Source organism: Panthera leo, chromosome A1, assembly GCF_018350215.1.
Source record: "Panthera leo isolate Ple1 chromosome A1, P.leo_Ple1_pat1.1, whole genome shotgun sequence".
NCBI lineage: Eukaryota > Metazoa > Chordata > Mammalia > Carnivora > Felidae > Panthera > Panthera leo.
This window is the reverse complement of record NC_056679.1, coordinates 50,959,421-50,972,826: the sequence shown is the minus strand read 5'-3', so window position 1 is coordinate 50,972,826 and position 13,406 is coordinate 50,959,421. Positions and strand designations below refer to the sequence as shown.

Below are 13,406 nucleotides of genomic sequence, written 5' to 3'. Positions count from 1 at the left end.
GTTCAGCTTCTGAAATAAATGTGATGGTGAAAGCACTTCCAGCTGTCAGATTAATAACAACAACAAAAAATAGGACCCCAAACATCACACATTAAAAATTAGTGGAAAGGACTAGACTGATGTTTAATTCTACCAAATACAGTGTATTTGTTTATAAAACTTCTCTGTGGATCTATTTCTGGATCAATAAGATGAGCAGCAGTTTGTTAAACTACTTTTGTGCAGTTTGAGAGTAATTATTTATCAGGATTGTTACACCTTTTTATCTGTGCTCTAGGTCCTAAGACAGTATCAGTATCTAGGATTTTTTTTCTATATTGTGATTTTTTTCCATGACTTTTCCCTCAAATTAGCCCAATCTCTTATACTGCTTTTATAAAAAGAACATATACTACATATGATAAATGAAATTCATGATAGAATGATAAGGAACTGTAGAAACTGAGGAGCATTATATTTAGTATAGTTATTTTTATTCATCCAAAGAATGAAAACAATTACTGTGAACACTGACATGTTGCAGTTAAACTAAGTATTCAGTTTATTAATATGCCCTAGATAGGCTGCCACACTTCATGGTCTTACTACAGAATTACTTGACTTGTAAGCATCTGATTCTCACACCACAGTGGCTAGTTACCTTTGCCCTGTGGCCTCAGGAGTCCTAATTGCAAAAAGTGGATTTTCAGAGGATCTGAAATTTGGGAATAGCAGAAGAAAAAAGTATTTATTGAGCATATACTATATTCCAGGACCTGTTCTTAACATTGTATCAATGGAGAGTAACAGACAAAAATACCAGTCCTTAACGGACCTTCCATTAGAAGGGCAGATTCTGTGGCAATATTGCCTTGGCCTATACTAGAAACACATGTGTGCACTTGCACGTGTGTGCGCACACACACACACAGGCCAGCCAAAAAACATTTCCCTACATATCCAAATTTGTTTGCATCCCTTTTTCAAAAGAAGAGAGAGAGAGAGAAATACCTACAATAAAACCAGTTAAGACAACCATCTCAATTTACTAGGTAGCCTTTTTCAAAAAATAAAAATACTTCTAGCAAGGTTTATGGATTTTCAGTTTTTAATACCACTTGAATCACTTTAATCAGATTACTTTTCTTCTGACAACTAATTAATATCACGTGCATTAAAGGTAGAAATTTTTACTTCAGGGAAGAAAGGTAACGTTGTAGGGTGACTACTTACTGGTGACAAAGACAACTTGGCTCTGATGCCTCAAAGCAAAGTATGAGGAAGGAGACACATTGCGTGAGGGCAGAATGCCAGAAACAAATGGCGACCCTGTAAAAATAGCTAGTGCTTTGCCTAGGAAAGAGGGAATTTTTTTATCTGGTTTTTTTTTTTTTTTTTTCTGTTTTCCTGATTCCTTGTTTCAAGGTCCCATGATTCAGACTTGTACTACTGATTCTGAGGATCCTCCCATTTCTTTTTTTTTCCAAAAGGACACAAACTCTTGAGTTCTAACCAGCTAAGCTTAATGAACTAAATAAACTTTTGGGATATAATCTGTTTATAAGCAATAGACTGCCTGAACTGTATGTAATTAAATAGTAAGTTTCAGGCCTTCATATATCATAAGTTCTAATCCATAAGTTCCGATTGGAGGGTTTTCTAAGCAGCTCTTTATTAGCCTAATTGTATTTATGTACTTGAAAATAATAAATGTATCTATATGAGTTCAGTTTTGCAATTCAGTAAGACCTATACCATCACCCTAATAAGGATGTGAGATAGGACTCTGCTGGAAATTTAGCTTGACTACTTTATATTGAAAAATACATAGGTTTTCTTAATTTCTTATTCCAAAAAAAAAAGTTGTGTTTTCTTTCTAGTCTGTCCCTGAATTTAAATTCAAATTATTATACCAGGGCTGAGATTCAGATATGGAATTCATACTGATGTATAGGTTTTATTTATTCAGTCTGTTGTGCATCCATGAAAATAGTTTTTGGTGGCAATGGTTGTATAATGATGCAATAGAAATTTTATGAGAAACATTTTCCCTTATTCCTTTATTCCTCAAGTATTTTTGTGTATGACAACATGAATTTTTTATTCATGCTATGCTTTTATTTCAGTGTTTAGTGGCTAAATTTTAAGTTACGATTTTATTAACAAGTTTCACTATGAAATGGACCATACAGGTGACCGAGGAACTATCTCAACATCTTCTAGACCACTCTCTACATCAGGAAAATCAGAACTGTCCTCCAAACACAGCAGATCACTTAAACCTGATGGACGTATGAGCCGGACTACTGCTGATCAGAAGAAGCCAAGGAGTACAGAAGGCTTATCAGCTAGTGAATCCCTTATGTTGAAATCTGATGCTGCAAAGTTGAGGTCAGACTCTCATAGCAGGTCCTTGTCCCCCAACCATAATACCTTGCAGACACTAAAATCTGATGGGAGGGTGTCTTCTAGCTTTAGAGCTGAATCTCCAGGACCAGGTTCTCGGTCATCATCTCCTAAGCCAAAGACTCTCCCAGCCAATAGGTCTAGCCCATCTGGTGCTAGTTCTCCGCGCTCCTCCTCACCACATGATAAAAATCTACCTCAAAAAAGCACTGCTCCTGTTAAGACTAAACTTGATCCTCCTCGGGAACGTTCCAAATCAGACTCTTACACACTTGACCCAGATACCCTACGCAAGAAGAAAATGCCCCTCACAGAACCGTTAAGGGGACGATCAACATCACCAAAACCAAAACCAGTACCAAAGGATTCTAAAGATTCCCCAGGAACCGAAAATAGAGCTCCTTCTCCTCACGTGGTACAAGAAAACCTTCACAGTGAGGTGGTCGAAGTCTGCACTTCAAGTACTTTAAAAACAAATAGTCTAACGGATAGCACCTGTGATGAAGGTAGTGAATTTAAGAGTGTTGATGAAGGTTCAAATAAAGTTCATTTCAGCATAGGAAAAGCACCACTGAAAGATGAACAGGAAATGAGAGCATCCCCCAAAATAAGTCGAAAGTGTGCTAACAGACACACCAGGCCCAAAAAGGAAAAGTCCAGCTTTCTCTTCAAAGGGGATGGAGCCAAACCTTTAGAGCCGGCCAAGCAAGCCATGTCCCCTTCCGTGGCCGAGTGTGCCAGAGCAGTCTTTGCCTCTTTCCTGTGGCATGAAGGCATAGTACACGATGCAATGGCTTGTTCTTCTTTCTTAAAATTTAATCCTGAACTTTCCAAAGAACATGCTCCTATAAGAAATAGTTTAAACAGCCAACAGCCTACAGAAGAAAAGGAAACCAAATTAAAAAATAGACATTCGTTGGAAATATCATCTGCACTGAATATGTTTAATATTGCACCTCATGGACCAGATATATCTAAAATGGGTAGTATCAACAAAAATAAGGTGTTGTCTATGCTTAAAGAACCACCTCTGCATGAAAAATGTGAGGATGGGAAAACCGAAGCCACTTTCGAAATGTCCATGCATCACCCAATGAAGTCCAAATCTCCTCTTCCTTTGACTTTACAACATTTAGTGGCTTTTTGGGAAGACATCTCTTTGGCTACTATCAAAGCAGCTTCCCAGAATATGATTTTTCCAAGTCCTGGTTCTTGTGCAGTCCTTAAAAAGAAAGAGTGTGAAAAAGAGAATAAGAAGGCCAAAAAAGACAAAAAGAAAAAGGAAAAGACAGAAGTTCGGCCCAGGGGTAATTTGTTTGGTGAGATGGCCCAGCTGGCAGTCGGAGGACCAGAGAAAGACACCATCTGTGAGCTGTGTGGAGAATCCCATCCATACCCCGTTACCTATCACATGCGACAGGCTCACCCAGGTAAACAGTATTACTGAATATATATTACAAGTACTTTGTGTAAAAAAAATGAACTGAATAACTTCTAACTTGAGCTGCTCTATAACTTATGTTAAAGTACAGGGAAACTTTAAAGTGCATTATCAATATCGGTGTTGAGGAAAACAGCTAAAGGAATTGTAGCAGTAAGGTGGTAATTTAGTGCAATTGCGTTTTAATGTATCCCATTCGGAAACACTTGATTTTTTTAATGCTTTATATGTGACCCAAAGGGTGCTATTAAGGTGTCTCACACAAAAGAAATAATGACATGTCCGTACACATAGGAAATATCCCAGTATTAGGTCTCCTTCAATTTTAGTATTTTCCTAATAAAAATTGCAAATTAGATTATACTAATTTCCTCGAGCATTTTCCTATAGAAGTGATCTCAACTATTAAATCAGAAGATTGTATTTTAGATAAATACAAGGATTTCTATAACACTTGATGAGTATTCCAAAATTCACCTATTAGGAGTTTGGTTAAACCTTTTGTCTTTTTACATATTACACCTGAAATGTTTTATAAAATACAAGGTTCCTTAAAATATATCATTCTTACAGAATGTCTTATATTTATTTTGTCCAATTTTCTTGGCATATGTCAGTAAGCCTAAATGTACCCACATCTTAAATTTCTTTTCATCTACCTGTATAGAGTGTCTCCAGTATTTTAGGTACTATTTAATCATTTTTTGCTAAACATGCTATTTTTCTGATGCAGTTAACAGCCTGGGGGAAAAAAAAAGTGAGATACCTGCTTCAATATTTTGCTTACTTTGAGAAGGTGAATCTGTCATTCATATATAAGTGTCATATTGTTAAGGGAACTTCAAGTGTTAATTTTGCTCTTGTTTGAAGGTTGTGGCCGGTATGCTGGTGGACAAGGTTACAATAGCATTGGGCATTTTTGTGGAGGATGGGCCGGTAACTGTGGTGATGGTGGCATAGGAGGAAGCACTTGGTATCTAGTCTGTGATCGCTGTAGAGAAAAATACCTCCGTGAAAAACAGGCTGCTGCAAGGGAAAAGGTATTTTTATTTGGTTCTGACGATACTATTAATGATAAGAAAATCTTGTAAAAATCCCTTTTAATTATCGTACTATATCAGATAATTCTACCTAGTTGATATTAAAGATCAGCTTTTATAATAGGAATGATATACAATTCTAATATTTGTACTAGGTTAGCTATTTTTAATTACAAAAATAAATTGTATCTTGGCATATATCAAGATATGCATATGCATATGCAGCACATATGCCTTATTTGTAATTGTTTTCCATATAATTCTTTATTATTAATTATCTATTACTCTACACATATGCATTGCTTTTCCATTTCACCTTTATCTCTCTGAACCCTTTTCCTTTTCCTCTCTTTACCCCCTCTCTTTTTCTTAATCCTTAAGTATGCTGTAGGTCTCATGGAAACTAGAAGCACACCCAAGTAAAAATTTGCAGAACACACACACACACACACACACACACACACACACACACACACATTTACTCTTTTTTAAAAAAAATAATTACATTTAGATTTTACTAGTTAGGTTTTCTTGATTTCCCAAGGAAAGAAAAGAAATAGTTTGTGTTTGAAATAAAAGTTGCAGACAGTTCAGGAAAAGCTTACAGTGAATGTTCTTTTTGGTAATCACTATTATTATTTTAAAATAGGTCTATAAGTGCTTAATAATTTTTATTAGAAACTCAAAATATTTAGGTTAAGAAATTGAAAATTTGAATATGATTTGAATACTACAACAAATTTTTCTTCGCCAGGTCAAACAGTCCAGGAGGAAGCCAATGCAAGTCAAGACTCCTCGTGCCTTGCCCACCATGGAAGCTCACCAAGTGATTAAAGCAAACGCGCTGTTCCTGCTGTCCCTGAGCAGCGCCGCAGAGCCAAGCATTCTGTGTTACCATCCTGCAAAGCCATTTCAGTCTCAGCTTCCCAGCGTGAAGGAGGGCATTTCTGAAGATCTTCCTGTTAAAATGCCTTGTCTCTACTTGCAGACATTAGCTAGGTAATATAACTTGGTGGTTGGTTTTCTTTTTTTTTTAATCACTTGGGATTAATAGCCATTGTTGATTAATATCCTGCTCTGAATACCCACACTGCATTATCTATTGTATACAATAAAGAGACCACCAGGAATTTATTTTCGGAATTGCCTTGACCAACATACGACTGGTAGGGTACACACTTTATGGTAGTAAGTATTTAAAAAAAAAAATGTACGTACTATATCAATTTGTATTATCAATACAAAATATGTCTTAGGAAATACGACTTTAGCTGTCTTTTACTTTTTGGTAAGCTGACTTCAGTCTGTTACTAGCTGGGAATGTTAAAGTGGAAAGAAACAATTTGCTCTCAAAATCGTTCATTGTTTACATTATTCATTCTGTTAGCATTTAAATGTTAGTTAGCTGGGTATCAGCTTTGTGCTAGACTTTGAAGACACCAAGATGAATGTAATAAAATCCTGACTCCCGTGTGCTCACACTCTGTGGAAAGACAGACCTACATGTAAAGAAAACATTTAAAATATTTTGTGAGGAGTACTATAATAGAAGTATGAAGAGATGCTGTTAGAGCATAAAAGAGGGAGACTACCTGAATCTTCCCAAGGAGATCGGGAAAGGTCTCCCAGAGGATCTGACACTGTAGCCGTCTTAAAAGATAAATAGAAATCCATCAAGTAGGTGATGGAGGACAGCGACTCCTCAGAGTAAAACACATGTGTGAAGACACACATGAAATAGCATTACACATTTAAGGAATCAGAGGCTGGTTAAAGCATTGGCCACTAGGAGAAACAGATGAAATACCCTAGAAGTGGTTACCTAAGACCAGGTAATATGGGGCTGTGTAGCCCCTACTAAAGTTGGATTTTATCCCATGGACAAGAAGAACAGTTAAGGAATATCAAACAGGGAAGTATATGAACTTATTTGCAGTTATATCAAACAGGGAAATATATGAACTTATTTGCAGTTAGACTATCACTCTGCTTCAAACATGGAAACTTCATAAAGGGCATGACTGAAGGTGGAGAGAAGCCTGTTGTATACCATTTCCTATATTGGACTTGAGTTGTATGACCTATACTTCCATACATTATATCCTGACATTGTAAGTGGCCTTTCATATATGAGGTTCGGGTTTTTTTTCAACAGCTGATGAATGAAGATTTCTACAGATTGCCTACAGGAATGGCTTGCTAACCAACAGTTCCATTTTTGGCAGTGTTGCCCTCTCCATAGCAAAATTATACCGGGGTGTTTTTTTTTTTCTAATTTTGTAATTACTATTTTAACAAAATGAATGAAAAACAAAATGAGGATGTGAGACTAGAGCTTCAGTCAGACCACTTAGTAGACAGACTAGGTCAACAACTCATTCCAGTTTGAAAAGGAAAGAACCAAATTGTAAAACATGTAAAAAACCAAAAATGCCATTTTACCATAATTATGGATTTTATATTTTTAGCCCTCTGGGAAATGGACACCCACAACCCACCCCCACCCCCCGATGTAACATTTCTTGGGTCTAATTTTTCTCAAATTTGACTCTTACATATCTTCCTACCAAAAAAGTGACTGGCTGTATTTCAGTAGCCCATTCAAGAAACATGAGCCTGAACCAAGGCAACGATGATGGAGTCAGCAGAGAGGAAGCCTAGTAGTCATAGGCATGAATGACTGGTCACAGTTGAGCACCAGGCCTACCACAGTACCAAGGTACTTTGGCCTAGGCACCTGGGTAGTTAGTTGGTGGGATCATTCATCAAGATACCAGAGGTTGGAAAGTTCTCAAAAGGAAAGAAAATGAATTCAATTTTGGATTTGACCTATTTGTGGCACCTAGAATATGTATGTGTGAAATTGTCAGACTTTTATTTCCTCCTACTTATATCTATAATTAATTTAATACTTTACCCTTATAGAATTACATGTGCTACTTTTCTTTTATGAAAGAGATTAAAAATGAAAAATATCTATGGTGCCATCATACTTGAAGTTACTGGGTTTAATTTAATGCAGGCATCATCACGAAAACTTTGTGGGCTATCAAGATGACAACCTGTTCCAGGATGAAATGAGATATCTACGTTCAACATCTGTACCTGCCCCATACATATCCGTAACACCTGATGCAAGTCCTAATGTGTTTGAAGAGCCAGAGAGCAATATGAAATCTATGCCACCAAGGTATTTCACTTCTCTCCTCTCTGTTGAATAGCCAGTGTTTGGTGGTGGGAGAAAGACTGAACTAGAAAAGAATGCTTTAGAAGTTCTTTTATATATCTGTCCATCTCAGGAAAGACATTAAGTCAGCTCTGCTAACTATTAGAGCAGTAAGAAAAAGCATACATACATGAATGAGGCATAGTCCTTGACAGCAGAGGCAGACTAGTTGGAGAGAAAAGATCAACTAAATGAAGTAAAAGGTTCCATTATATATTGTATCATGTAGTGCCATAGTAAGTCAGACTAGAGAAAGGTCACTTTGAGGCAGTGCCTTTAGGTTTCACGGAAGAGGTAGCACCAAAAATAAATCTTGAACTTCCTGGATTATTGCATGCAGTGTTCTCCTCCCCCTCACTTAGCTATGGTAGCATCAGTGTAAAGACCCTCCTGAAAACTGACTAGAAGCATCTAAATATAATGCAGAGGGAATTCGGGTACCACCGCAACTTTTTGGAGGAGGAACCATGTGATAAAAATGCAAGGATAGTCTCACAGTGTCAATTGAGAAGCTGATAAATTTAGTCAAAGATTTCCACTAACTGTGTGAAGTTGGATTGTGTTAGCAATGATTATGGGGAAAAAAGATGGATAAAAGAAATACTTGATAGGAAAAATCAGCGTGGCTAACTGAAAAAGGATAAGTTTAGTATAGCATCAAGATATCAGGCATGAGTAATTGCAAACACATTATTATTAGAAAGGAAGACATTTGCTGAAGGAAGAAAGAATATGCTTATTAAGATATGCCACTGTGTTAATACTGTATGGTTATGAATATAAACTAATATAGTGGATATTTTAATACACACAATAGAACTTATATATCCAAATGAATATATTTTCCGCTGAAAATACTTGTAATATTTCCCTCCAACTGTGTGGATTATTCATCAGAGGTTTTTTTTAGCCGCTTTTGAAGTTTTCTCCAAAGAGTACAGTATAGCCTTTTATATCTATAAAGATAATAAAGTATCTCTAAAGGAGATAGATTTTTTTTAAGAATTAGAAACCATTTTGAGACTAGTCTGATAAATGTGATTCGTTGGGTTATTATTACTCTTCAGGATCAAAATCAAGTGGCGTAAACTTCTAGGTAAAGACAATGAAATGAAGGTTCCATGTATCTTAGACTATCATAGAATATTCTGTGTATTGTAGAATATCATAGTCAAAGTAAATTCCTTTAGCATAGAAGCCCCTAGTATCATCACTAGTGTCACAGAAGAAAGTGGAAATCTAGGGAATCCTATTTCCCAGAGCTCCATGCTGAAGCAAAGCAACAATCTAAGGTGCCAGGGAATGCTGCACAGAAATGGTATAAACATGCACTCAGTGGGATGGTTCCTGGTATAGAGGATGCAATAAAATCTCAAGTTATCTCTGGGAGAGAAAAAAAAAATTGGTATCAAATAGTGTGGAAAAGGAAGTCTCGGGAAATCCACCGATATCAGAACAAACAGAATGTTTATCAGAACAAACAGAAGACCTAGACAGATCTGCCCCCTTAAAATATTACCAAAAGTAAAATAGATAGTATGTAATGAAAGTCAGATGAAGAACCCAATATGAAAGAAAACTCTCTCAAGGAAAAAAAGAACGTTTCTGTAAGTACTCTAGTACCGAGAAACGTGATAATGACATAAGTTTAATGAAATAGTATGAGAATGAGATAAAAAGCAGAATGAGTAAAAAGGAGATATCACAGAGCTAAGAGGACAGACTGAAGACCAAATGAACACCATTGTAACACTAATAAATTAGAAAAGTTTAGAAGAGTAAATTGAATGATGGACATGAAGAAAAAGTTTGAGATAATCACAGTGAGTAAAAAGTAAAAAGACAAAGAAATTATAGCAGTTAGAATGAAGATAACAGGTATGGAAACAGGACAATTCAAATGGTATCTTTAAAGTAGAAAAACCAATCAATAAAATTGAAAATGTATTGGGGCGCCTGGTTGGCTCAGTCGGTTGAGTGTCCAACTTCAGCTCAGGTCATGATCTTGCGGTCTGCATCAGGCTCTGTGCTGACAGCTCAGAGCCTGGAGCCTGCTTCAGATTCTGTGTCTCCCTCTCTCTCTGCCCCTCCCCTGCTCATGCTCTGTCTCTCTCTGTCTCAAAAATAAATCAAAACATTTAAAAAATTTAAAAAAAGAAAATGTATCTAAAGCTATAATATAAGAAAAAATTTCCAAAATAATAAAGTATTGAATTTCCAGACTAAAAGGAAATTTTTATAGCAGGTAACCATGAGAAATAGCTTAGGTTAAAAAAAATAGCTTAAGTTATTGAAATACGAAGAAAAAAAACACTAGAAGTTTTCAAGTAACTGAGCACAGAAAAAGAAGTCATCTTGTAAAAGGAAAAGTTAGACTGAATTTGGACTTCTGTATAACAACTTCAAATGGCAGGGCACCTGGGTAGCTCAGTTGATCAAGCTTCTAACTCTTGATTATAGCTCAGGTCATGATCTCACCATTTGTGGGTTCGAGCCCTGCATCGGGCACTGCTCTGGCAGCACAAAGCCTGCTTGGGATTCTCCCTCTCCCTCTCTTTCTCTGTCCCTCCCCTTTCACACCCTCTCTGTCTCTCTTAAAATAAATAAATAAACTTAAAAACAAAAAGAAGTCATCTTGCAAAGGGAAAAGTTAGACTGAATTCAGACTTCTGTATAACAATTTTGAATGAAAAAAAAAGTGAAATAATGTCTCTTTCTTCAAAAGAAAGAAAATACTACCTTAAAAATTTTACCCAGTCAGACAAACTGCAATATAAAAGATCTTGGGAATCTTAGAACTAAATTGTGGATTAATCAAAGGAATCAAATGCATATTCTAAAAAGCATGTTTAAAAGACTATATATACTTTACACATAAGGGTAATTTTCATAAAATCTTAAATAAAAGAAACTGATTCAAGTGTTTCTATTCAGCCAGGTTGAGAAATTTTAAGCATATGGTAATTCAGGAATATAGCATTTTTGAGCTATTCTTTTAAAAAGTCTTGACCAACTCAAGCTGTTACAAAAGTTGATGAATAATGACTGCATTAAATCAGTGGTTCTCAGTGAGGGGTAAGGGGGTGGTTTTTCCTCTCAGGTGACATCTGAACATTTTTGCTTGTCATAACTGGGCTATTTCAACAGGCACCCTAGTGTGTAGAAGTCAAGAATGTTGCTAAACATCCTACAGTACACAAGACAGCCCTCCACAACAAGGAATTACCTGATGCAAAGTAGCCACCGTTGTTAATGGTCATCTTCACTTCCTTTTGGTTTTCTTGTGTTGCTTGAATTTTTTTTTTTATAGGCATGATCATTTTTATAAGAACGAGTCATTATTTTTTTAGGTTATATAACAATCCTTTTTTTTTTCCAAGTTGTTGGATAAACTTCCTCTGAAAGCATAATAAATGTCTTGAATTTTATAGTAACACCATTTATAAGGTGAATTAAAATTAACATATCCCTATTCTCTGGTCATTCTGGAAGCTCTTGGCCCAAGCTGACGTCCAGGTACATTTACCCCCATGGGTTATATACAGTATTTATAGCCTGTTCAAATGAGAGTGTACATACACTTAAAGAGGTGGTGAGTGAAGAAAACAGCCAGGGAGGGAGTTAGCTACTTCCTAGAAAATGTATAAGCTTTACTGAGGAACATAGGCATTCAAACCTGGCTTGAATGGGGGAAAAGAAACGCAGAACTCCCAGTAAGCACAAATGTCCCTGTTTGGAAAGAAGTAACAGGAAAAAGAATACATTGAAAACAATAGCTTGTAAATTTGTCTTAGGAGGTAAAGGAAGGTATTTCTTTTTTTTATAAAATGCCTCAGTAAAGGAAAATATATAACCATATTAATAACTCTTCAAGAATTTTTTTTACACTTTAAACTGTATAATTTTCTTCAAGAATTTTTTAATGTTGCTATAGTAAATAGAAAAAATTTTAGTTTACTTAAACCTGAGTGAAAATCATTGAATTCTTCTAGAATGTCAGTATAACTGTATGCCAAAAATCCGTTTGTTACCTTTTGTTGAACTTAGTATGGCCATGCTGTTGAAAAGTCTTTGGACACCACTTCCCAAGAATGAGAAACCTAATTGAGCACTCAAGTACAGAGAGAACATTGAACTGTTTCACTTTCCATTTTATTAGGTTTCTGTATGTACAGATCCATTTTCTTTCTACTCAGTGCTCTCACAAATATATCTGCCTGGTTTTCCTGAATATCGTGACAGATAACTTCTACCACAATGTTGTGATTCTGAAAGGAGTTTAGCACATTCAATGCCTTTTCTTCTTTTTCATGTAAAAATGCAAAGTAGATTTAAGAAAACCAAAACTTTTAAGATGCAATTCTAAAATCAATCAAAATGTTAATGCTTTTGGAAAGATCAAATGGTGATTTAAAGAGAAATTGTCAAGTTGGCTTTGAATTTGTGTTTTTCCACATGAGAGGTAGGTTCATATATTTGACTACACTGTCATAAAGTGAATATAGTTTCACTTTATTCACTTTTTCTCCTGTTTTTACCTGTCATCATCTTCTGTCTACAGTTTGGAAACTAGTCCCATAACTGATACTGATCTTGCAAAGAGAACTGTCTTCCAAAGATCATACTCAGTTGTTGCTTCTGAATATGATAAACAACACTCCATTTTACCTGCACGAGTTAAAGCCATTCCTAGAAGAAGAGTTAACAGTGGAGACACTGGTAAGTATAAAGATAAAAAGGAAGATTCAGTGATCCACATGATTTTGTTTGCAGGTATTTTTTAACATCTAGTTTTTGAAAGGAAATGGATTCGTTTTTTTAAGTTTATTTATTTTGAGAGAGAACATGCATGAGAGAAGAGAGCACATGAGAGGGGGAAGGGAACAGAGAAGGAGAGACAGAATCCCAAGCAGGCTCCATGCTACCAGCACAGAGCCCAATGCAGGGCTCTAACTCACAAACTGAGGTCGTGACCTGAGCCAAGATCAAGAGTCAACATCAGACTTAACTGACTGAGCCACCCAGGCGCCCCAGAAATGGATTAATTTTAAATCGTGGTTGACGTTCCTTTTATGAAGCTATAATTGTGCCTCTCTAAGTTTTCAATTTCAGTTGAAAGACACACTTAGAGACCATCCAGTGATTGATTATTCAAGAATAAATTGACCTTTAAAATCTTACTTGTTAATGTTGCTGTCATGAGCTATTCCACTAAGCTTCAGTGAACTAGTAGTTCCAGTGACTTACACTTTCACAGTTATATTCTCAACTCCTAATAGAAGCTTATATATACCCCTTGCAGCTGCTTCCTCTC

General features: G+C 36.1%; 1 protein-coding gene across 13 annotated transcripts in view; it reads left to right on the top strand.

Annotated features, from left to right (window-relative positions):
* MYCBP2 (MYC binding protein 2) overlaps window positions 1-13,406 on the top strand; it is a 283,218-nt gene that overhangs the window by 231,094 nt on the left and 38,718 nt on the right. For all 13 annotated transcript variants that reach the window (XM_042928333.1, XM_042928362.1, XM_042928341.1 and 10 more), the window contains 5 exons: window positions 2,172-3,815; window positions 4,697-4,866; window positions 5,621-5,865; window positions 7,889-8,056; window positions 12,654-12,811. In XM_042928333.1, coding sequence (XP_042784267.1) covers window positions 2,172-3,815; window positions 4,697-4,866; window positions 5,621-5,865; window positions 7,889-8,056; window positions 12,654-12,811 — 2,385 coding nt within the window. The remainder of the gene's footprint in view (window positions 1-2,171; window positions 3,816-4,696; window positions 4,867-5,620; window positions 5,866-7,888; window positions 8,057-12,653; window positions 12,812-13,406) is intronic.